The sequence below is a fragment of the Rhinopithecus bieti genome, unplaced genomic scaffold, assembly GCF_001698545.2.
Source record: "Rhinopithecus bieti isolate Rb0 unplaced genomic scaffold, ASM169854v2 scaffold_986, whole genome shotgun sequence".
Taxonomy (NCBI): domain Eukaryota; kingdom Metazoa; phylum Chordata; class Mammalia; order Primates; family Cercopithecidae; genus Rhinopithecus; species Rhinopithecus bieti.
This window is the reverse complement of record NW_016803218.1, coordinates 776892-801563: the sequence shown is the minus strand read 5'-3', so window position 1 is coordinate 801563 and position 24672 is coordinate 776892. Positions and strand designations below refer to the sequence as shown.

The window sequence follows — 24672 nt, the reverse complement described above, 5'->3', positions numbered from 1 at the left end:
TTCTGTGGATTAAAAGGGATAATCCATATGAAGAGTTTAGCATGAAATAGCCCTCAAAATATTAGCAATTATTATTGTTATTATTGCAGCTGTGCCACTTACTAGCTATGTGATCTTGGGCAAGTCATTTAACCTCTGTGGTCTGTTTCTTAATCTGTAAAATGGGATTCACAATAATCAGTCAGGGTTGATTAAATTATGTAACTTAATGATAGTGCCAAAAGCAGTTTTATACAGAGTCAGCTTTCAATAAATAAATTCTCCCCAACCCCTCAACTTTTGTTCATTCTCTTTGCAGGCTTTTTCTCCCCTTTTTAGTTAGGCAGCCCATATTTGGGAATCTTATTTCTGTATTAACTTAAAAAAAATCCAAACCTTTTATTATGTGATATTGTTTATGATATGACTTTGGAAACTTGTGACATTTTACTACAAAATAACAAACTATACAGTCAAGTTTTACTTTTTATTTACACTAGGAACTATATGAGTAGTCTTTGATATTAGAATGCATGCTTTATTTTTGGACAGTGGTGAGACTAAATATTCCAAAGGTGACAATAAAATTAAATTGTATACCAGTCATTTTAACACTGAAGATTTTTAGGCATCATAAATTAAAGTGTAGATCAGGGAGGTATCCAAGAGGTCATCTATTTCAGTCCTCTTGTTTTATAGATGGGAAAACTAGGCCCCTAAAGAAGAAGGGACCTGTTCAAGGCCATTCAGCCTGGAAGAGAAGCCAGGATTAGACCTGAATCTTAATTCAAGTCTTATTGAGTCTCACGTTAAAGCTTCCTCTCCTCTCTTCTCTTTTCCAACTCATCTTGCTTCATCTTTCTTCTCCATTGTTCCCTTTAACTCTCTTCTTTTCCCTACCTTTAATTAATTTGTTTCATCTGGTACATTATAGACTTCTGATGTGCAAACCACTATGCTTTAATGTTAAAAATCAAAATTCCATGATAGAGCTTTCAATGTTCTTTCTTTTCTTTGATTATCATTAGAGACATTGACCCTAACACTTAGGTAGGTGGGAATTGGCTGAGAAGATTTGACAAAGTGGTAGAAATGCTGTGTGACACCATGGAAATCCTTAATGAGGCTGTGTTGTTCAGTTTGGGAGCATAATAGTAATAATGGCCATTCACTAGTTAGTATGTGCCATATGCTTTATGGAAAAGTATCCTTGCAGCAATGCTACAAGGGAGATGCTTTTGTTTTCATTCTGCAGATAAGACTTAGAGTTGTTGAGCAGTTTGCTCAAGATTATGGAGCCAGTGAATGGTAGTGCTCAGCAGTGGTGAGTAAGAGGTAGATAGGTTGATAGGTAGGGAGGTGGTTGGATTCATTTATTCAATTGTTCATTCAGGTGGGAGATATTTATTGAGTGCCTACTTTGTGTTGGGCATTATTCTAGGACTCAAGAATGAGTGAAATAGCTTGTCCCCAGTATCATGGAGCTGGCTCTCTGAAAGAGAAGACACACATTAATTAAACAGTCCTAATGAGTGTGCATTTATAAGCTGAGGTAAATGCTCCCAGGATGTGGAACATGGTCCTCTGAGATTGTTGCACAGAGGAACCTGATCTGAGTTGAGTAGTGGGCAGAGTTGAAGATGAGTAGGAGCTGACTAGGCGAATGGGGTCAGGGTAGTAGGGATAACTGGGGACAGAGGGAACCAGTATGGAGGCTCTGTTAGTCTGCTTTCACGCTGCTGTGAAGAAATGCCTGACACTGGGTAATTTATAAAGAAAAGAGGTTTAATTGACTCACAGTTCCACATGGCTCGGGAGGCCTCAGGAAACTTACAATCATGACAGAAGGCACCCCTTCATAGGGTGGCAGGAGAGAGAATGAGAGCCAGCAGGGGAAATGCCAGACACTTATAAAACCATCAGATATTGTGAGACTCACTCACTATCATGAGAACAGCATGGGGGAAACTGACCCCATGATTCAATTACCTCCCACCAGGTCCCTCCCACAACATGTGGGGATTATGGAGATTACAGTTCAAGATAAGATTTGGGTGGGGATGCAGCCAAACCATATTAGAGGCCTTGTGGAGGAGCAGCATGGCACATGCTATACGGAAAGGAGTGTGGTGTGACTGCCCCTGTGCTCTGAGCTTTCTCCTTGCCTGTTTCCTGCTCCTTGTACAGGAAGATGATGCTAGGTGATTCTTGGGCAGTTAGTTCTGTGTTTGACGAGTCCCTGGGTATTATCATCAAATGCCTTTTTATAAAGTCTCTGTCCATGTGGCAGAATGAAGGATGAGTGACAGAAGTCAGGTTCTTACCTTCGAAGGACATAGAATGAATAACCCAGAGAGTAACTGGTACTTACGTTTGTAAACAGGTGAATCATAAATATAACAAACCTATAGGGAGAGAGCTTCCTCCTTTTCATGAGTGTATTCTAGATGGCCTTGTAACATCCTGGAATATTAGAGTTGAGAGGGACTGAAGAGGTCATGTGGCCTTTTCTCTCTCTTACCCATGGATTTTCTTTTTATAACATCTACCTTGGTTTGGTTTGCTGACTCCATTTTGCTATCTTCAGTGACATTATATTCCCTTTTTGGACAGATACTGTCAAGAAAATACGGATGATCCTCTAATCTATCTTTCTATCACCTATAGGACTCCCTTCTCTAGAACAGGGTAGAAATTTCTCTTCCCTGAAGAACTCAGACATCCCTGGAGCTACTTCTCCTTGTACCTATAGCTATGGCTGCAGCACCTGCAGCCCTTGATGGATGGTAAAGGAAGTTGGCCTCTTGAATATTCATCATTCACCCCCTACCCGCAGAGTATCCCCCGCTCTCTGTGGTTTGCATCCAGTAGTCTTTCTCCTTACTCTCTTCTGTTTTATTTATATTTGACTATTTGATAACATGTTTGCAAAACACCCCAGGAGAGTTAAATAATTTGGTAATTAAATAACATTTTGTAATTCCCATTAGCGGGACCCTTGATGTAGCATCTCTATACCTTCATCACCTTCCTACTCACCTTGAAATTGTGAAATCTCAGAATGGTGTTTATTTCCTCTCCTTTCCTTTCAAAATCACATCTAATGGGGTGCCAAGCCCTGTAAATTCTTTCTTTTTTGTTTTCCTGTGACTTCAATTCTAGTTTAGGCCTGGATGCATCCTAGGCTTGTGTTATTGTTGTTTCTTTCTTTTCTTACCTTATCACTTACTACCTCTGTGACTTTGGGTAAGTACCTTGTTCCCTGTCAGTAACATGGGGATGGTAAAAGTGCCTAACTCACAGGCTTGTTGCAAGAATAAGCAGGATACTGTACATAGAATGTGCATACTTTAATAAATAAATTAATGTACATATGTTGGTGATGTGTTAAAAAATATTTTGCTAATAGACATCAGGCGCGGTGGCACACGCCTGTAATCCCAGTGCTTTGGGAGGCCGAGGCAGGCAGATCACTTGAGGTCAGGAGTTCAAGTCCAGCCTGGCCAACGTGACGAAACCCTGTCTTTACTACAAATACAAAAATTGGCCAGATGTGGTGATGCATGACTGTAATCCCAGCTACTAAGGAGGCTGAGGTGGGAGAATTGCTTGAACCCACGAGGTGGAGGTTACAGTGGGCCAAGATCATGCCACTGTACTCTAGCCTGGATGATGTAGCGAGACTCTATCTCAAAAAAAAAAAAATTTTTTTTTTCTTTTACTAATAATAAGCAACCAAGTTTAGGGACCCCTGGTCTGGAGGGTGAGATCCAGACCCAGCCATGGCAATTCCCTGTGGCTAGCCCCAGCCTGGCAGTCTTGACTTCCCTCCCAGTATACTTCCCTAGTGACCCTCATTCACTCTCCTGCCTTTTGATTTTTTTTTTTTTGAGACAGTCTCCCCCTGTTGCCCAGGCTGGAGTGCAGTGCTGCCATCTCGGCTCACTGCAACCTCTGCCTCCCAGGTTCAAGTGATTCTGCTACCTCACCTTCCCCAGTAGCTGGGACTATAGTCGTGCGCCACCACATCCATCTAATTTTTGTATTTTTAGTAGAGACGGGGTTTTACCATGTTGGCCAGGCTGGTCTCAAACTCTTGACCTCAGGTGATCCTCCTGCCTTGGCCTCCCAAAGTGCTAGGATTACAGGTGTGAGCCACTGCGCCCGGCCACCTTTTGATTTTCATATCATTGCTCATCTCATGCTGCTCCTCAATATCCTCCCTCGGTCTCCCATTTTCTTTTCTTATCCAGAAGTTCACCTTAAATGCCTCCTGTTTCCTCAAGCCTGCCAGGACAATTCCAGTTCCAGACCCCTTAAGTGTTCTTTTTCCATACTTCTCATTTGGCCTCTGTAGTTTTCTGTGTTGTGTTGATATTTTTTTGCCATATATACTGCTTGGCTCTGTAGTTATTCTGTGCTAATTCTTACATGGACATGCCCTATAAATTGTGTTTCACTTGCTGACTTTGTTTTGAGCTATTTTGTCATCTTTCTCATTTATCATTTACCTGGAGACACATACCTATACTTTTTGGATGACATTTTAGTGTGTCTATTTTTTTTTTATCGTAGTAATATATAATCCTTTAAGGAGAAGATCCATTTGTTAAATTTGTGATTTGAGTCTCCCTGGATTTGACAGCATGCATCAGCTTGATGCAGACATTCATCTACAATGTATTAATGAGCATTTTTTGTATGTGGATTTATTTTCTTTTATTCCAGATGACATAAAATTATCATCCATGTGTTTAATGCCTTTATTTCAGCACTTACAGTCCTGATTTCTGCATGGGCTCCTGGGAAGAAGATTATTCTAGTGAGGAAAGCTGGATGGTACACAGAGCATATCCATTTAATCTGGGTTTTCCTCTTCCTCAAACATTGTAAAAATGACTGTTTCATCAGCCAAGTTTTGTCAGTCTGTGACAGCAGCTGTGCAATCATTGGAGATACCATTGGCCCTGGAGTCAGAAGACACACGTTTAAATCTTGGTTCAACTACTTGGTTGTTGTTTGAACCCAACCGAATCATTTAACTCTCATCATTTAACCTCATCTGTAAAATAAGCTTAATACTCTATATGCCACAGCATTATTGTGAGGATTGAGACAATGTCAATGAATGTACTGGGTACCTGGGAAGAGGTCAATAAATGTCCGTTTAAAAGAAAAGGAAAAATAAAAGGGTCTCTTCTGTCCTGGGTGAGGCTTCTGATGCAGAGTTCATTTTGAAGAGAAACAGACAAGTTCAGAGTGCATTAAATTTAGGCTTGAGACTGAAGACTGAACATTAAGTCAGCCTGGTTTCTGGACTTACCTTAACCAGAATGTCTATGGCCTCCCCGGAGAGTATGAGGATTAATTAGTTAATCTTTGTAAAGTGCTTTGAAGGTGAAAAGTGCTATGTAAGTGGAATGGCTGAATTGCTATCAGGGTTATAATAATGGTGGCACCATATTCTGCCAGTCTTAACTGTCTTTGACATCAATAATCAATAACAGGAAAGCTCTAAGATGTTTTACTTCATGTGAAATAAAGGATTCAATGTGTGATTTCTGATAAAATTATTTCTGTAGTCTTAGAGATAACAACTTCCTAGTTTTTCCCAGCAGAGGAATGCTATAGTCATTTAAGCAGCAACAGTCTTATCCCCTGACTTCTTGGGAATCTCCTGCTTAGCAATCTGGTTAGAAATCCTAGCCAGCTCAGGTAGAGGGGCAGTTTGCCAGTTTTGGATGCCTTATGGGTCCTGGGCACATGGGTTTTTAAGAGTAATCTTGCAGAAGTGAAGGAAGAGTGTTGAGTGATTATGCAGTGACTAGGGCTTAATAACCAATGCAGAGTGATACCATGGGCTAGTAGAAAGAGATGTGGCTTAGCTGTGTGACCCTGGGCAGGTCACTTATCTGAACCTTAATTTTTTCACCTGTCAAGTGGCAGCATAGTAGTTGATGAGTACAATGATAAAGGTGGCTCACGGGAGGGTGACTTTCACCCTTGCTGGGGAGAGCTGGGGAGAGCTGGGGAGTCAAGAAAGGTTTCATAGAACTAGTAGTACATGAGCTGGACTCCAAAGCTGCAGCCATAGTTTACCACTTAAGGAGAGGGCATTCTTAGCAAAAGGAACAGCACACAAAGAGCCATGAAGTAGTACGTGTGAATGGACCTACTCCCAGCTCTCATAATATACGAGGTATCTCATATACCCTGTGAGCTACACAGACTTTGTTTCCTCTTTGAGGAGGCCCAAAAGTCAGATTCCTGTAAACTGCTTGGTATCTACCTTAGTGTCTGCTAGCAGGCTGATGCTGAGAACTGTTTCCCTGCAGAGCCTTGTATCACTGCAATATTCTGACATTTCCCCATGAATCTATGGTTGTTTTTTAGCTGACACTATAAACCATATGTTGAATGTGGGGCCAGATGAAGCTTTGATACCAAACACAAAGTATGCAGTAGTAGATTTGTCTAGAATTTAATATGCATTGCTCTGTGTTTTGTCTCTAAAGCAAAGTTTTTCTTTGTTAAAATAAACATGTATAAAGAATTTATACAACGCACATGGTTATGCATATTTATTGCAGAGAATCTGTTAATAATCTATGCCTCATCAGATTTTGCATTTGTGTTGAAATAACAAATGTGGCACTTGGTACAACTGAATGAATTTGGTGAATTTTCTCTTATCTGGGAGAAGAAAGTCCATTTCTCCTTTTGCGAATCTCGTTTTCTTTTGTCATTTTTAGCACTGGCCAGCTTCCCATGTGGTGCATCTGGGGGACTAAATGCTTTTCTGGCTCCAAATGGTTTTGCCATTTTTTTTTTCTTCTCTCACTCCCTTCCCTCTAGCACACATAAACACTTGCCTTAGGATTGTTAGAATTGCTCCTTTGGTAAGAGCATAGATTCCGAAAGGTCCCCTTATGTTATAAGGAGGGGAAAGCAAATGAAACTGGCCATTCGTTGAGCTAGGCCCTAAGAGATTGTGGAGTGGAGAACTTCAAGGTGGCTAAATGGGGCCCTAGGTTGGGTGGGGGAGAGGAGAGCCTGAGAGCAGGCATCTGGGCAAAGCACAAGGAGTGTGTGGGGAAGGGAGAGAATGGAAAGCCATAAAGCATGGTTGAAGTTATATCCATAGTCATAGCCATATCTATATAACATGCAAGAACAGAAACTTTAGAATGAATCTGCTTGAATCCAGCTCTGGTACTTACAGCTTGTTTGATCTTGGGCAAGTCATTTAACCTCTCTGAACCTTCATTTCCACATCTGTAAAAATATGAGTGCGTGTGCCTTCTTTACAGGAAGATAGGAAGGCTCCTGGTAGTTGGTACTAAAATCAGTGTCACACTTCCTCTTGTAATTCATTGCCTACCCATGAGAGCACAGCTGTGGAATGTAGTCTTAATTCAAATAATGTTTGTTTTTAGAAACTGGCAAGGTGTTTACCTGGGGCCGAGCAGACTATGGTCAACTAGGGAGGAAGTTGGAGACTTACGAAGGCTGGAAACTAGAAAAGCAAGATTCATTCCTCCCCTGTTCAAGACTACCGAACAGCGTGCCTTCATCTCTGCATTGCTTAACTGGAGCAACTGAGGTAGGAAGTGACTTCACACAGATGTAATGTGTGCCTTTTTCTTGTCTTTCAGTGAAGCATTTACTGAGGGCCTACTGTGTGCCAGGCATTATGGATAGGTTCCATGTAGGAATCTGAAGAGGTCCTGACTCCAAGGAGCTCGTGCTTTAATGTGGTCAAAAGTCAGTTACCCAGATAACTGTACTGCAAGGCAGACTCTGTGTAGTTCCTTAGAGGTTCAAAGTACTTTGGATCTACTGTGAAGAGCAAGAAATGAATTCAGGGTACAGGGATTGGCCTAGGCTCCGAAAATGACAAGGCTGGCCAGGCACAGTGGCTCACGCCTGTAATCCCAGCACTTTGGGAGGCCAAGGTGGGTGAACTGCCTGATGTCAGGAATTCGAGACTAGCCTGGCTAACATGGTGAAACCCCATCTCTACTAAAAATACAAAAATTAGCTGGGCATGGTGGCACAGGCTTGTAGTCCCAGCTACTTGGGAGGCTGAGGCAGGAGAGTTGCTTGAACCTGGGAGGCAGAGGTTGCAGTGAGCTGAGATCGCGCCATTGCACTCCAGCCTGGGCGACAGAGCAAGACTCTGTCTCGAAAAAAAACCAAAAAAAACCCCAGGACAATGACAAGGCTTTGATGCTTTCATCTGTGCTTTGGAAGATGGGTCAGACTTGAGCAAGCAGTTGTAAGACAGAAATTTTAAGTGTGCACAACAGCTTGAACAGAGTCATGGGGGTAGGAAAGGGAGGAAACTATTTTGGGGATCACTTGGTGGTTCAGTTTGGCGGGAGCATTGGGTATCTGGAGGGACAATTATGAGGTAATATCAGAAAGATGGGCTGGAACCTGATCAAGGGGCCGTTTAATACTGAGCTAAATATTTTATACTTGTGTTTATTTTTCCCAGTCCAGAAAGCACTGCAGTTCAGTTGCTTATTCAAACCCCTTTGATTTTGTGAAGTGGTTTGAATTTCTACATTTAAGGCAGGAATCTTAATTTCTCCAGGGTATGTGTTTCTGTTACTAAATTTTACTTTACTGTTACCCTTAAAAAAAAGAAAAGGCTAGATTTTTTAGAGGAATGAGGATGGCCACACAGGAAATGTGCCTCTGAACCCAAGTTGGCTTAATGAAGGAATTCAGTCTTCATTCAGAGTCTGTCAAAAAAATTAATAAGCTAGTGAGACTTCTGTAATTAGCATCAGACTAATGACAACCCTCTTCATACCTAGAGGGCTTCCCTTCCCCAGGGCCCTGCCTGGCCTCCTCCTTCCGGGTATGTAGGACGCTTCTCAGTTTCTGCTTTCACATCCCAGCCCTGGTCTTCCTGGGCCTTTTCTTAGTGCTGGGTTAAATGTGTCTGTCTTTTTTTCTCTCTCTTTCTCTTGGGTTGAAAAGGTACTAAACAATACCACAAAGACAATTTTACAGTAATAATAATGAAACCACTTAGTATTATGGAAGATTTCCATGATCTTACCACCCTAAAACAGCTACATTCCTTTTTGTGTATACACATGTCCATACTTCTATAAGTTGTACCAATAGCATTTATGATGTTTTGTTTTCAATCTTTATTTTATCACAGATGCTTTGCTTTTTTCCCTCTTGGTCTTTAAAATGAACATTTAAAATGGCTATACAGTAAACATTACATGATTAGAAGGTTCTGGGATTTCTCAAACCATTCTTTGGATATTGGACATTTAGATCATCCTTTTTTTTTCACCACTAGTGAATCTCTGTTGAACTGTTTACTTAAGATATGATCTTAGGGATGCAATGACAAGGGCAAAGGTCAGGAGCATCTTTATGACTTTTGATATATTTCTCCAGATTGTGTTTGGCAGAAGTTGGCTCTACCAGTAGTAAATAAGGCAATGCAGTATTTAAACTAGTGTTGTCTCCTTAGTGAGTTAAGGTGCTGAGAGCCTGTTAAATAGTGCTTTAGACTCTAGTTTTTCTTTGTCTTTCCCAGATCATTTAAGACTTTGTGGTCAGGTTGCACAGTAGTGGAGGAATAGAGGATTCTTAGATTTTTCTGAGTTTCTAGTTCTGTTGGCAAGATGAGTATACCCTGTGTCACAATACCTAAGGTATTGGTATTGGTGAGGATAACATGCAAAGTTCTTGACTTAGTAGGTACTCAGAAACTGTTGATTCCATTCTCTTCTTACCCTTTGAAGTTTTTTAATGCCATGTGGTAGCCACAGTATGCAGCACTGTGACAGACATGGCCAGTGCAAAATTTAGTGTAAGAGCCTGACATTGATAGGAATTTTATGTAGCTTATCAGGAGTGGGCTTGAGTCCTGAGCCCCCTGGCAGCTTCATTTTAGAGCTCCTTCTTTTCTAGCTCCAGTCTCTGGGGTGCTGGAGTGTAGACTCTCTGGTCTCACTTCAGGTTCAGACTCCAGGCTCTTACTCTCCGGTAAATTGGGTCTGGGAATTATCTCCAGTTGTGGATATCCACGTCTGGCCTGCTAGGCATATATTTGCTCGAGGCTAAGAGAGAGCCAGTCCAGGAGGCAGCTATATGCTACTAGGAGTGGGTTCACCTCGGAGAAGACAAGAGCTACACTAAACTAGGTGCTACCCTGGTCATGGGCTTGGCCAGAGAGGTGCAGAGATACCTGGAGGCACAGGAACAGCGTTGGACTAGGCTGATGTTTCCTGACCCTTGAGGACCTGAGTGTGGCACATAGCTGACCAATTGCCTTTAATTCTTAATTGCCTTTAATGTCCAAGGGATAAGCAAGAGGAGGAGTGAATTGTCTGGTGTCTCAGATAGGATGTCTGCACAGAAGGGTCCAGAAGGACAGCCAAGCAGGAGAGGAAAACACAGGTAGACAGCTAGACTGTGGTATAACCATCCCTTCCTGGGAACCAAAGAAAGCAAAGAAACACAAAGTTAGTTAGTGCTTATTATAGGCCAATATGCTAAATGCTTTGCATATATTATTTTGTCTTCATGATAAACCTGTGTGCAGGTGTCACAATTGCTGCATTATGAATAAGGAGACTAAGGCTAGGAATGGGTAAACTCAGCTGGCCCCTACTGATCACATAATAGATAAACAGTGAGCCTGGGTCTTTAACTTGAAGTGCTTGAAGAAGGTCACATACTCTACAGATAAACTAAAATTGAGGTCCTTTTTTCTATGTGCCCTTTCCTGGGTGGAACCCTTTGCTGGGTGCTTGAAGTCTGGGAATAAGGGTCTGTAATTCCCTAAATGTCTCAATTCTTTTCTTCTGAGCCATGTCTCCTCTCTAGCTGGAGAAACACTTTATTTGAGATTTTAGACCTTGCAGGCCTTCCTTTAATGTTCTTACAGTTGTAAAAACTTCTGTGTTTCATTCGCTGTCAGTTTTACCTTAGATATTGGGCCTCTCTAGGCACTCCTGGAAAATTCCAGAGTGGGTAGTACAGTGATCTGGATTAATCCCACCATGCACATGACAGGGCAGGATGTGTGTGAACAGGTTTGTTTGCTCCTTGACTGCGGATGAATACCCCAGCAGCTCTCTGCTTTCCAAGCCAGTTTCATAGCTAAGGTCTCTAATCCCTAGCTGCTAACTCAACTTTGGCACTCCTGAGAATGTTGACTAACCTATAACTTCCCAGGCTTCTTCAGTACCACTTTAGCCTTGCTCCATTCTTTGCCCTGGCTCTATTCTCTGCTCTTGTTTCTTGTCCCCAAGCCCTCCTATTCCAGTTTAGGTTGCAGGACTTGGTATGATGCCGCCGTTCCTTATTCCCTGGACCTCAATAGAATGTTCCTGCTTCCTGTTCAATTCTTTGTGTTTCCAAGATGAAATCCCTGTCTGGTCTTCCCAGAACTTGCAGTTCAGCTTTGACTGTCATCCCTGTGTCTGTGCCCTTATTGCCTAAGACTGACCTCAGTGACACTACCTTCTTGAATTTCTTGCCCGCCATCCCCGCCACTGACTGTTTGTGTGCTGTCCCACCTTTTATGCTCTCCTGGATCTCTCTGACATTTACCTCCTTCTTGACTTTTGAGTTCTTGCGCATTCCATAAACATTGGTTGACACCTGTCATGCACCAGTGTTGGCCATACAGTGGAAGGGGGTGGGGAGGTGGATACAAGGATGAAAAATACACAGTCTTTGCCCTCAAAGAACTTCCAGGTACATAAGTTAATATCTACTGTAATTGAGTGAAAAGTGCTATTAGAGGTATGTACAAAAGGCCAAAGGAGCAGTAAAGATGGAATCGTTAATTCTGAAGACACTAACAAAAAAGAAATGTTATTTGAATTGGGTTCTTAAAAATGCATAGGAGTTTAGCAAAGGTAGAAGGATATTAGGCTGAGGGACAACATAAACTGAAATTGAGTCTAGATCGCTTTTAACTTCTGATGCAATCAGGATGCCTACCCATTCTAGTGGCTGAACCTAGTTTTGCAGTCTGGCTGCCAGCCTAGCCTGTCCCATCACTGTCTGAAGGAAAATGACCTTCACATACATTGTCTCATTCGATCCCAGCATGATGCTGTGAAATAGGCCAGAATAGGCATGGTTATTCCCATTTTGTTGTTCCGGAAACTGAGGCCAGAGAGGCTAGCTAGGAATTAGGAGACGATCCAAGGCAAACAGCCTGATTCCCAGTGTTTCTGAGGACTTTCTCTGGGCTCAGTCTGCAGCCACAGTCCTGAGTCATGTTCCTGGTTTAAATTCTGCCCACGTTTGGTTGAGGAGCACCAAATCCCAGCCAGGGAACTCAGTATACACGTGCATGTGTGTGCGCATACAGTGCCATTGGAGCAAGAGCAGGAAATGTGGAAATAAACAAAAGTTAAACCAGAGATTGGGTAATTGTCAAGCCCAAATGCCATCAGCTCTCATTTGCAGGGGACTAAAACTGCTAGAGGATCAACCTGTGCACAGGGTCTAAGTGCAATCTGTCGGAATGAGTGGGAAAGAAGCTATTTTTAGTTTGCAGAGTCACTCACTCAGCTGTGTTAGCTGAGGTTTGAGCCAGGCCCCTACACTTTCCACAGTGTTATTTCTGAAGGAGAAATACCACTTGAATGCTTGTGTAAAACCCATTAATGAACCTGGAAGTTTCCAGGGCATCTTTGTCCTACAGCTCCCTCGGAAGACTGCCTTTCCTGAATGACCTTCCTCCTTTCCTATATTTAATGCATTTCTAATTTTAAGTTTGTGTCAAGACTGTGGGACTTTGGTGCCCTAAATAACACAGAAATCTACCACCAGCAATCAGCTGAGTCCGGAGGGCTCTGACAGAATTGAACACAACCTGAAAAAGCATTCCCAAGTGGCTCTCTAGTAAGTAACCCACAGCATCATTGCTGTGCCTAGAGAAGCATAAGGTCTCTGAGACCATGGGCCCAGGCAGCTCAAACCTTTCAGTTGTAACAGGGTCCAGTGTTTTAAAGGCCCCTGGAAATGGGATAGCAGTGCTTCAAATGGGTAGTACTGTTCACCCAAAGATGGTTTCATTGGAGATTTAAAAATCTAGCACATCTGTGCTGTAGCTGCTGACATAGCAGGGGAAGAAATAACACAAAACAAACCTCAAAGTGGTGGACCGGATTTGTCCCTGTGAACACTCAGAAGAGAGGAAGAGCTGTCATGTTTGAGAGAGATGGTGAAACAAGCACTTACTACTACCCACTATTTTCTTATTTATATTTATCATCTCTCTTTTCTCACTAAAATAGAAAATCCAAGAGAGCGAGGGCCTTGTCTATCTTGTTCAAAGATGTGATCCCCGTGTCTAGAATAGTACCTGACACCTTGTGGGTACTTAGTGAATGTTTACTGGCCAAGTGAAAAATGAATGAAAGCAATGGTTTTGGAGGTATGTGCCTATTTTCACGTCTTCTCTTCTTCCCCATAGTCTGTGCTTCTCAATCCCAGGCCAGTTCAGGAATACGCATTTCCATGTTTTCAGGCATTTGGTCATCAGATGCCCTGCAGAGCCAGCACAGATAGGCTGTGAGCCTGTATTGTGCTCAGAACAGCCCTGAAGTTTCTTGCAAAGGCTACTGATGATGAGGCTCATAGTCCTTTAGCACTTCACAGTTTACCAAGTACTTTCGTGCCTGTTCACCTTCAGATTTTCTTCTTTAATCCAACAGATGCTTAGGTATGCCTGTCTGTCTGAACACAGCATTAGGGTAGTGGAAGCAGAGAAGAGTGGAACAGTTTCTGTCTTAGGAGCTTAGGAGTTCGTAGCGGGGCTAAGTTTACTGTAGGACAAACAGAATGTGACAAAGGCTTTGAGTCTGGCAATGAAAATATGTTGATCCTGTCCCTGTGTCTTGGTGACCTTCTCGTTCTTGCATTTTCAGTCCCTGTGGTTTTGTTGGGTTCTGCTGGGTGGGGGTAGGGGCTGGGGTGGGAAGTTGTGACTGGAAAGCCTTCCTGAATTGGAAGCCTTGATGTTAAATTAGTGCTCAAGGGAGGAAAAGTAAAGTAACAGGGGAATCTTGGCAAGAATTTGAAGAGGAAAGCAGAGGAAGAGCAGCCAGATAGAGACTGAGTATTGACAGGAGAGAGAGAAGGGAAGCCAGGTCCTGCCGAGTCACAGAAGCCAAGGAAATGCCAACAGGGAGGTCACAGAGGTTGGGGATGGAGTAAAGACCACTGAATTTGGTGACCGGGAGGCTGTGGCACTTGAGAGAGCAGCTTCAGTGGGAAGGTAGAAGCTAAAGCAGGAGCACAGCAAATGAGTGAGCGAGTGATGAGAAATAGAGGCTGTGGATGTGAGTAGCCCTTCCAGGAGATTCCGGTCAAAGATGATGAAAACAAGCCCAGTACCTTGAATAGAGAGATTGGTTACAGTTTATTTTGTAAGCATAGAGAAACCAGAGTGTGTCAGGAGGCTGAAAGAGAGATTTAGAGAGAGAAAGAAAACTGAATCAGTAAAGTTGCAAGAGGAAGGGAGAAGAATTGGAGCAAGGTCCCCAAGAAGATGAGACAGAGGATTGAGGTCACTGTGAAGGGGTCAGTTCTGACAAGAAGAAAGGAGACTTTTTCTCTCTTTCAGTGCTGGAGTAAAGAAATAAGGGGATATGTGAAGAGAAAAGTTTTGAGGTGGAGAAGAGAATGCTTTCATTGAACGGTGTACCTCTTTTGTCATCAGGTTTTATGTTAGTTTTATTTATTTATTCAACAGATGTTTGCCGTATCCTACTGTGGGCCATGCACAGGCACCAAGAATTCACAAATAAAAGTCAAACTTGCTGCCCAATACTGCAATGTGGTATTTATTAGTAATGTAGTAATTATTAACATGCCCATTTCTAAATCAAACTTGAAGTTCTTTGAGGACAGGCATTATCTTATTTATCTTTGTATAATTAGGGCAAGATTTGGTACAAAGTAATAATAGAATTGTGCTGAAAAAAGCGTGAGAGCTCATGTTGGTTGGCTTAAATCTTCCTGGTTAGATTGCAAGGCAAATTATCAGCTGGAGTGATGAGGTTAGAGCAGGGAGGCCACCAGGGAGGGACTAGTTCACTTTACTCTGTAATGGGTTATTCCAGCACTGTTGGGTGACTGCCTGGAAATGGGAGAAGGAAGACACCATTATTGGTTCTGACCACTGAGTGGCAGGAAGGGCAGATGCTGTTGTCCTTATTCTGGGGGTGAGGAAACTGAAGTTGAGAAAGAAAGCTGTCACTTGCTCAAAATCGCAGTACAAAGCAGAACAGGGACTTGAACCTGGCTCTTGGGCCCCTCATTTTTCTCATTGCTCACCCTGTATACCAACAGCTTCTTCTCTGGACAGTTCTGATCAGGGTGTGACCCTGGGCTCTGGCTTTGGATATCACTGGCTGGTAGTCAGGTCTAATGGAGACTTGGTGGCCCTTTACAGGCTCTGCCTCCATGTCATATCAGGAAAAGCAACAAGGAAAGGAATAGCCTCAGTAAGTATTGGGACAGTAAGTTAATTCATGCTTATAGTAGTAAACTCGTGCTGGCTGGAGTTGGAGGTCTGATGGACAGAGTCTTGAACATAGAGCATGACTTGGGTTGGACTTTCTGCTCTGTATGTACAATCTGATTTTGGGTCATTCAGAACCTTTCCAAGCGTTAGCTTTCTCATTCACAAAGTGCACATAATAATATCTGCATTATCTTGCCCATAGGATTATAGAAAAATGCAGATAGTATATATAAGGGCTTTTGTAGACTGTAAAGTGCTGTACATGTACAAAAAAGTTGTTTTTTAGGTTCATGACACATGAGCTGCTTCAGGTACAGGTTTTATTAAAAGTATGGGTCAGAGCTGCTGTTTTGTCTTAATCACTTGAGATCTTAGAAGCTACATAGAACCACCGTGGATCTTATAAACACTTCTTAGAACCAGAACCAGTGAAGATAGTGGAGCCTAGATGCTTGATAATCCAGCCAATCTCCATGTAGCATCAGAGTATGAATTCCTATTGAGGTAGCCATCAGCATTGACAGCAAGGATATCTCTGGCTTGCTTTTTTTTCAGCAGCAGAGGAAATTCATCAGCACTGATTTAAAGTCCTAGTGACCTCATATGTCACTACCATGCTCTGCAGAAGCATGACTGCCCCAGGCTTTGCCCAGGGTTACCCTGAAGCTGACCAGCTGTCTTGTGTTGCATTTGACCTTGAAAACTGGGCTGTCCCAGGGTGAAAGTAAATCATGCAGAGGTTTAGAGTGAAAATAGAAGGCGATGAGGGTTTAAAGGAGGCTGCAGTGGTCTGCTGAGAGCGATTCTAGGTCTGTGAAGGCTGAATGAGCTGCACATGAATTGGCTGGTCAGGGGACTAAAACTACCTCCATTTCTACCACTGTTCCTCTAGTTTGGACTCTCATTATCTAGTGCCTAATAGAGTGACAGCTTCTTAATTGGTAACCCCTTGTCTCTAGTTTGGTTTCGTCCCAGTTGCTCACAACCAGTTGCCAAAGTGAGGTACTGAAATAGAAATCTGATTGCACTATGCTCTTTTTCTTTAGACTCTTAGAAAATACAAAAAACTTTTATTCCCATAATAAACACTTATTAGATAGCGACTTTCTATATGGAAGAAACTTAGCCAAGCATTTAGGATATGGTGGAGATTAAGACCCAGCCTCTGTTCTCAATGGGTGGGAGAAACACACAACCCATAATCTGCACAGCCAGTCTGCAAAGAATGGAGGTATTAGAGTCTAAGCTCCAGGACTGTTGCTGGCCTTGTTCACCACTGCCTCCTCATCACCTTGAATAGCACCCAGCACACAGCAGGTGCTGAGCAAATGATTGTTATAGGGCTGAATGTGTGCCCTTACTTTCTGATGGCTTCCCATCCTGAATGAAGTCTAAAATCTCTGGATTTTCATAAGAAGCTCTTCTTGATCCAGCTTCTGTCAAAATACCCAGCCTTACCTTCTACCAGTCTCCCCTGTATTCTGCAGTTTATTTATGCCTAGCCAATAATGCATCATGTTTTTTGATACTTCTGGGTCTTTGCATGCTGGTTCTGCTTCCCTTTTGCCTTTGGCTCCTTGGACAACTACTACCCATTTCTCAGTAGCTAACAAGGATGATGTCTTACAATCATCTTGGTATTCCTACCACCGAGTCTTACAAACATGCCTCTTCTTACTTTCTCTATTGAGTTTTTCTTTGCGTGGTGTCATTATCCACCTTCCTTGGCTCTGTTGGGCAGCTGTCCCTGAAGCACTTTTCCCTTCACCTCCCCTGCCCTTGAGTTTAGGCCTGGAATTTGTTGGGCTGTTGGTGGCCTGGCTCTGGGATGTGATGAGCCCTGACCTCCCTTTTGCCTTTCCTAAATACTTTCTCCCTCCTGCTTTGTCCACATCCAGACACCTAGATCTCTCTGCCAGTTCTACTTGCACAAAAACCCTACCCTGAGCAGGGTATGGGTTTTGCCAGTCCCACTGCACAGGGATTGGACTCAGTGTCCTGGATCCTTAGTTACTGTTTGGGACTTTGTTCTGAGTGGCTTATTCCCCTATATAAGGCCATCTGTTTGATTCCAAGGGTTGCTGTTCCTTGGAGCTTCTTGCTTGGAAGCCTTCTGACCAATGGGACCTCCTTGTTGTTTACACTGACCTGAATTAAGCTTTTCTTTGCCAGGCTCCACTGGGTACTTTATATTGGATAGCTGCCTTAGGAGCCAGCCCTGTAGTTCACCATCTTCCCTAAAGATGACTGCTATCTGGCTCCAGCCTCTTCTTTGCCTGAAATGTCCTGAACCACAGAGACCTTGCCTGGTAGGCACCTCTTGAGGTAGATAAAGAGGAAACATTCCTCTTGTCACTTCCAAGAAAGCAAAAACAGGCCATTCCCCTGGGATGCAGCCTTTACAACCCCAAGATCCCCGGCCAGTTGTTAGAGGGACTGATGAATTGTGACTGGAAGGGAGAGATTAATCTTTGTATGGTTACATAATTCCCTTTGTGATGTAGTGGTTCTGTCTGTGGGGACACTGCCAGTGGTGGCCGCCACCTCCTGCATCTGAAGATTACTATTTGGAAGAGAGCTCTTTTTGCTGGATGTCTGGTGTCATCCAAGATTGGGGGAGACTGGCTATAGATAACAGAAATGGAAGGAATCAGAGATATCTTTGCAAAAGGAGCAACTGCTACAATAATTAATTGTGAAGCCTCTGGCTTTTCAGAGGAACCAGAAATATAAGTGGAAAGCAAAGTAGGAGGTAGAGTGGGGTCCCACTCACAGGTGCTGGGAGGCTACTGTGGCTCCCACAGGGGCCTCCCCATGTACCATTTCAGGAGACCCAGCTGGCTAGGGAAGGTTGCTCATGGCTACTGAACAAAATGTGTCACTGTAAGCAGCACTCCCAAGACTGGGTGAGGAAAGTCCCTTGCTTCAAAAAGGTGATTCAGTAATTTTTGAGCTTTTCTCTGTGGTTTTATTTCACTGTGGTCCCCACTGGTAAGATTTCTTATTAATTGCATGGAACATGCATATCATTTGAGGATAGGGTCTGCACGAGGGAGCAACAAATAGGGGAAGGACTTGGAAGAATCAAGAGACTACACTGCGGCTTGGTGTTTGGACAGCTGCTTTTACTTCTCTGAGTCTCAGATTTTGCATCTGTCAAATAGATATAATACTTCTTATTGGATTTAGCTCTGTAAGTTGTCAGAATGATGTCAGGGATATGAAAGCATTTTATCAACTATGAAGCAATAAACAAATGTATGTTTTGTTTGTAGTTTTCTTACATGGGTTTTTAGAAAACTAATTTCTTGTAGCACTTTGGGAGGCTGAGACAGGTGGATCACTTGAAACCAGCCTGGGCAACATGGCAAAACCCTGTCTCTACAAAAAACACAAACATTAGGCATGGTGATGTGTACGTGTAGTCCTAGCTTCTCTGGAGGCTGAGCTGGGAAATGGAGGTTGCAGTTAGCTGAGATTGTGCTACCGCACTCCAGCCTGGGTGATAGAACAAGACTCTGTCTCAGTAGAAAAGAAAGAAAAAAAAAAAAAGAATGGATTAGACAATTGGATTTTTTAAAAGAAGTAATAATAATGTTAGTTCCTGTTTGTCGAACATTGACTACGTGCCATGTATTATGCTAAGCACTTTATAAACATCACTTTTAATTCTTAACACATTCCCATGAAGCAGTATAATAATTTATCCTTATTTTGTAGATGAGGGAACCAAAACCTGGGGAGGTAACTAAGCTGAGAAATAGCAGAGCTAGCATAGTGGCAGCAGTGTAGACTAGAGGACATACAGGTGACTGGATGGTGGTTTTCCAGGTTGAAGGGCAAAGAGGTGACTGTGGCTTGGTGGTCACCCCAACCCCTAGAAGTCCAGATGTGCCAGTCTTCTGGCAGAGCCTGTAAGAGCTCGTTTGTCCCTCCTTGGTATCTGGGCACAAACTAGTGGAGGTAAACAAAGGCACCCAAGAGGCTTTCCTTCCCCAGAAACCACCACTTTAAAGCTGGTACAGTAAAACATGCCTTTGAAGACTTGCAAGAAGATACTTTAATTCCTCATCATTCTTTCTTGGGTTTGTGTTGTTTCTGTTTACAGTGGCGGGAAGAATGAGTTTTGGAGTATCTCAGTCCTAACCCCCTTACCTGTACATCCAAAGTGTACCACTTTACAAGGCTCAGATTAGAGCTTGCCCAGTGGAATCTTTTCTGGACAACTTCAGTTGCCATTTCAAGTATGAGCTACTTGAGGATGGGCACCATATCTTGATTGTGACTGTAACTTTAGTGCATAACACAGTGCCTGTCAGAAAGCAAATGGTTGGGATTTGTTACTGAATTGAATGGAAATCTTAAAGTTCGAATCACCTATTAATATTTGATTGTATTGTAACATCTGATTATCCCATGTGTGGTGGTCTTCCAGAGGAAATTGTATGGTGCTACTGAGTGGGCACTGTATCTTATGATTTTTTTTTTGTCATACCCTGTTAGGCAGGGAGTGAGGGGCTAGGTCACATGGCAGGCGCTTGGAGAAGCCTTGGGGGCTCCATCTCCATCTACTCTGAAGCAGGCTTGGAGAGGTCTGTCATGAGATCGCTGTACTGGTTGCTAACAGAGTTATAATGTATTAGTTCTGGAGGGAGAGAAGCAAAAACAGAATGCTGACTCCTCCAGCAGTCTCAGCATGAGGGTCATAGGAATATAGGCATCTTTTTCAATCTGCATTGCTCTGTTCCTCAGACACCTATTTTAGGGTGACAGCACAGAGGCACGCAAATGGTGCATTTCCCTTTGCACCCCTCAAGGTGAAATTTCTGCTGTTGCACGGGGACTTTTGGGAGCAGTTCTGTAGTTACTGCTGTATAATGCATTTATCATTCTGCTCCCCTGGCACATTTTGTCAAGCTGCGTAATTTCCCCGTGCCTTACAACACTCACTAGCTCCATGATGATGATCCATCTGGTGGCCACAGCCTCCCTGATCAGGTTCTGAGATGCAGTGGAAAGAGCAATGTATTTGCTAGTAATGACAGCAGGTAGCATTCTCCAAGTCCCAGTAGATGCCAGGTTCTCTGCTAAGCACTTTCTAGGCACCCTCTCTTTAATTCTCATGGCAGTCTTGCAGAGTAGGGATTATTATTCCTCTGTTTGCAGTTGAAGAGAGTGAGACTCGGAGGTGGTCACTAGTCCAGGGTCACATGATTAGTAAATGACAAAGTTGCTAGTAAAACCCTGATCCTACTGCAAAGCCTATGCTGCTGCGTACCAGGATTCCATTTTCATCTCTGATGTTGACTGCCTATGGGACCTAGGACCAGAGACTTTGCTTTCTCTGAGCCTCAGTTTCCTAATCTGTATAGTGAGAAGCAGTTTCAAGGGTTCTTCTAAAGTTCTAAGGCCAGTACCATTCTAGTTTGGCTAGAGCTCTTAATCACCTGGAGACCAATTTCTTTTCACCTTTGTGTTTTTATTTTTTGGTTTTTTGAAACGGAGTTTCACTCTTGTTTCCCAGGCTGGAGTGCAATGGCGTGATCTCGGCTCACCGCAACCTCCGCCTCCTGGATTCAAGCGATTCTCCTGCCTCAGCCTCCCGAGTAGCTGGGATTACAGGCACGTGCCGCCATGCCTGGCTAATTTTTTTTTTTTTTTTTTTTAGTAAAGACGGGGTTTCTCCGTGTTAGTCAGTCTGGTGTTGAACTCCTGACCCCAGGTGATCCGCCTGCCTCAGCCTCCCAAAGTGCAGGGTTTATTTGTTTTGTTTGTTTTGTTTTATAGTGGCAGGCTAGCTGCTGTGTATTAATTCCACAACAATAACATTCAAATCAGGCAAGTAAGAGAATACATAGTATAAAATTGTATGGATCAGTGCTGTCCAGTGGAACGTTCTAGGATGATGGAAGTGGTCTGTATCAGTCTAATACAATAGCTAATAACCACATGTGGCTACTTAACACTTGAAATATGGTTAATGTAACCAAGTGACTGAATTTTTAATTTTATTTAATTTTAATTCAAATTTCAGTAGCCACTAGTAGCTACCATACTGTACAGTGCAGGTATAGATAGTATAATAATATAAAACTAAATGGAGCATAGATTCTTCTATGTTCCAACCAAGGCTTCTAATTTCCATTTGATTTTTCCAGAGGTGTAATACCTGATGTATTATTACATTTGTATTAAGCTTTCAGCTTTCAGCACACTCAAACATACATTATTAAATCATTTTGTTTCCTACCTAGGAGGCATATAGAAAAGATGATTTGTGCTATGTATGTTTTTCAGATAAGGAAACTTAGGCACAGAGCAGTTGAATATACTCCTAGCAGCTGAGAAAAGTGCTAATTGTGTATCAAATATGAGTAAGTGGCTTATTTAAGGCCATTTTTGGAGCAGTAGAATTAGGACTGGAAACTTGTATCTTTTGATTTCCAGCCTAAGTTTCCTCTAGTTTTCTTATCACTGATATGGCAAGCATAGAATAGAGAGACTCTGTTCATGAGATCATTCTTTTAATGTTAGACAGGAAGGCTTTTTCTTTTCATTTTATACTTTTCTCTACTATTTGATCTTTTAATTCTATGTTGGCATCATCTTAATTATAATAATGAAGTAGATATTTGGGAAAGGTTTATGAAATGTTATGAGGCTATATAATATAGCTGTTCCTGTTTTGTAAGTGTGAGATCTGTCGTGCTAATCAAACAGAGAGAAGCAGGTTTTTCATGCAGTATCTGTGCTCAGAAGAGGATTGAATCTCATCTCAATTCCATTTCTGGTAGTGGTGCAGTAGTTTCTATCAGACCAGTCCTCCTACAGAAATCAACTGTAAACTCAGAGAAAATGTGAAAAAAACTACCTGAAGGAAATGGAGAGTGACCAAAAGCAGGCACATTCTTCACAAATGTCAAGGTCTGGAAGTTAAGACTGAGGAACTGTTTCAGGTTGAAAGATTCTAAAGAGACATAGCAACTAAATGAAATGTACAGTTGTGAACTGGATCCTTTTGTTGTAAAGGACATTATCTGGGCAATTGGTAGAACCTAAATGGAGTCTGAAGCTTCTTGAAAATTACATATCAGTGTTCATTTTTTAGTTTTGATGGTTGAATTGTTATGTAGAGAGTGATGTCAATTTTGGTGGCAAACACACTGACATATTAGAATAATGGGGCACCAAGTTTAGCAACTTGCTCAGAGACAGTTTAGAAAAAAATAAAGGCCGGGCATGGTGGCTCACGCCTGTAAATCCCAGCACTTGGGGAGGCCAAGGCGAGCGGATCATGAGGTCAGGAGATGGAGAAGATGGAGACAATCCTGGCTAACATGATGAAACTCCATCTGTACTAAAAATACAAAAAATTAGCCAGGCTTGGTGGCACATACCTGTAGTCTCAGCTACTTGGAAGGCTGAGGCAGGAGAATTGCTTGAACCTGGGAGGTGGAGGTTGCAGTGAGCCGAGATCACTAGCCTGGGCGACAGAGCCAGAGTATGTCTCAAAAAAAAAAGAAAAAATAAAATAGGAGGGAGGGGAGGGAGGGAGGTAGGGAGGGAGGGAATATAGAGAGCAAAGCGAGTGAAACGTTAAGATTTGGGAATATGAGTTAATTGTAAACAGGAGTTCTTTGTGTGGTTCTTTCAACTTTTCTCTAGGTGTGAATTTACTTCAAAATAAAAGATTTTAAAACTTTGAACAATAATGAAAGTAGAGCACATTAGTGTTTGTGGGATGCAGCTAAAGCAGTACTTTGAGGGAAATTTATTTCTTTAAATGCATATATTAGAAAAGAAAAAGGACTAAATTCAGCTGCTTAATGTTCTACCTTTAGAAGTTGGAAAAGAGGAAAATAAACCTGAAGTAAATAGAAAGAGAAAATAATAAAGGAAAGAACAGAAGTTAATGAAATAGAAAGGAGAGAAAAATAAAAATTCAAAAGCAATTCTTTGAGAATATCAACAATATTGATAAAGCACTACCTGGACTATCAAGAAAAACAAGGTCACAAAATGCAAATGTTAGAAATGAAAGTAGGTGTATCACTACAGATTGTATAGACATTAAAGGAGACTAAAGAAATATTACAAATAACTTTATGCCTATAAATTCAGCAACTTAGATAAAATGGATTTTTTGAAAACTGCAATGTACAAAACACAAGATGAAATAGAAAATCAGATTATCTGTATGTCTAGTAAAGAAATCAATTTATTATCAAAACTTTTCCACAAAGAACTCTTTAGGCCTAGGTGGTTTTCTGATAAACTTTATCAGACATTTAAGTAAGGAGGTACTAATAGTACCATTTTTACACAAACTCAGAAAATAAAGGAGGAGGGGACACTTGCAAATTTGTTTTATGAAGTTAGCATAATTCTGATACCAAAGACATTTTTACAAAAAAGAAAATTATAGATTAGTATCCCTTATGAATATAAACACAAAACTGCAACAAAATATTTAGCAAATCAAATCCATTAATATTTAAAAAGGGATAATATATCATGACCAAACTATTGTTATTCAGGAATGAAGCTTGCTTTTTCACTTGACAAATCAATTTAATTATCATGGTTGTTAACAAAATAAAGGAGAAAAGAAAAGCCATAATAATAACTTCAACAGATGTGGAAAAATCATTGACAAAATTTAACATTTATTTGTGATTTAAAACTTAGAAAATTAGAAATGGAAGGGAATTTCTGCAGTTTAATAAAGGGCACTTATAAAGCACTAGCATGATAATTGATGGTGAAAATTTAATGTATTCCTTCTCAGATCAGAATGAGCAAGTATGTCATCTCACCATTTTATTCTCTATTACTGGATGGAGGTTCTAGCCAGTGCCATAAAGCGAGAAAAGCAACAAAAGACTTAAAACCAGAAAAGAAGAGCAAAATCTGTTTCTATTCACAGATGATATGATTGTTGAATTATAAAATCTAACCAATCTATAAAATAACTATTAGAACCAAGATGGCAATTTAGCAAGGTACAAAATCAATGTTCAAAATCAACTTTTTTTTATATAGTAGCATCAAAGAATTGGAAAATTTTAAAAGCAGTTTTTTCCAATAATTTTACAGTTGTATCAAAAGTACAAAATATTTAGGTATAAACTTAACAAAAATGTGCAAGACTTGTACATAAA

General features: G+C 41.7%; 1 protein-coding gene across 8 annotated transcripts in view; it reads left to right on the top strand.

The window, feature by feature from the left end:
* The window catches only part of SERGEF (secretion regulating guanine nucleotide exchange factor), a 231521-nt gene that overhangs the window by 47663 nt on the left and 159186 nt on the right, over window positions 1-24672 (top strand). For all 8 annotated transcript variants that reach the window (XR_001885111.1, XM_017870122.1, XM_017870141.1 and 5 more), the window contains exon 9: window positions 7416-7582. Coding sequence is in view for 7 of the 8 variants with exons in the window: in XM_017870122.1 (XP_017725611.1) it covers window positions 7416-7582 (167 nt within the window). In the remaining variant the exon portion in view is untranslated. The remainder of the gene's footprint in view (window positions 1-7415; window positions 7583-24672) is intronic.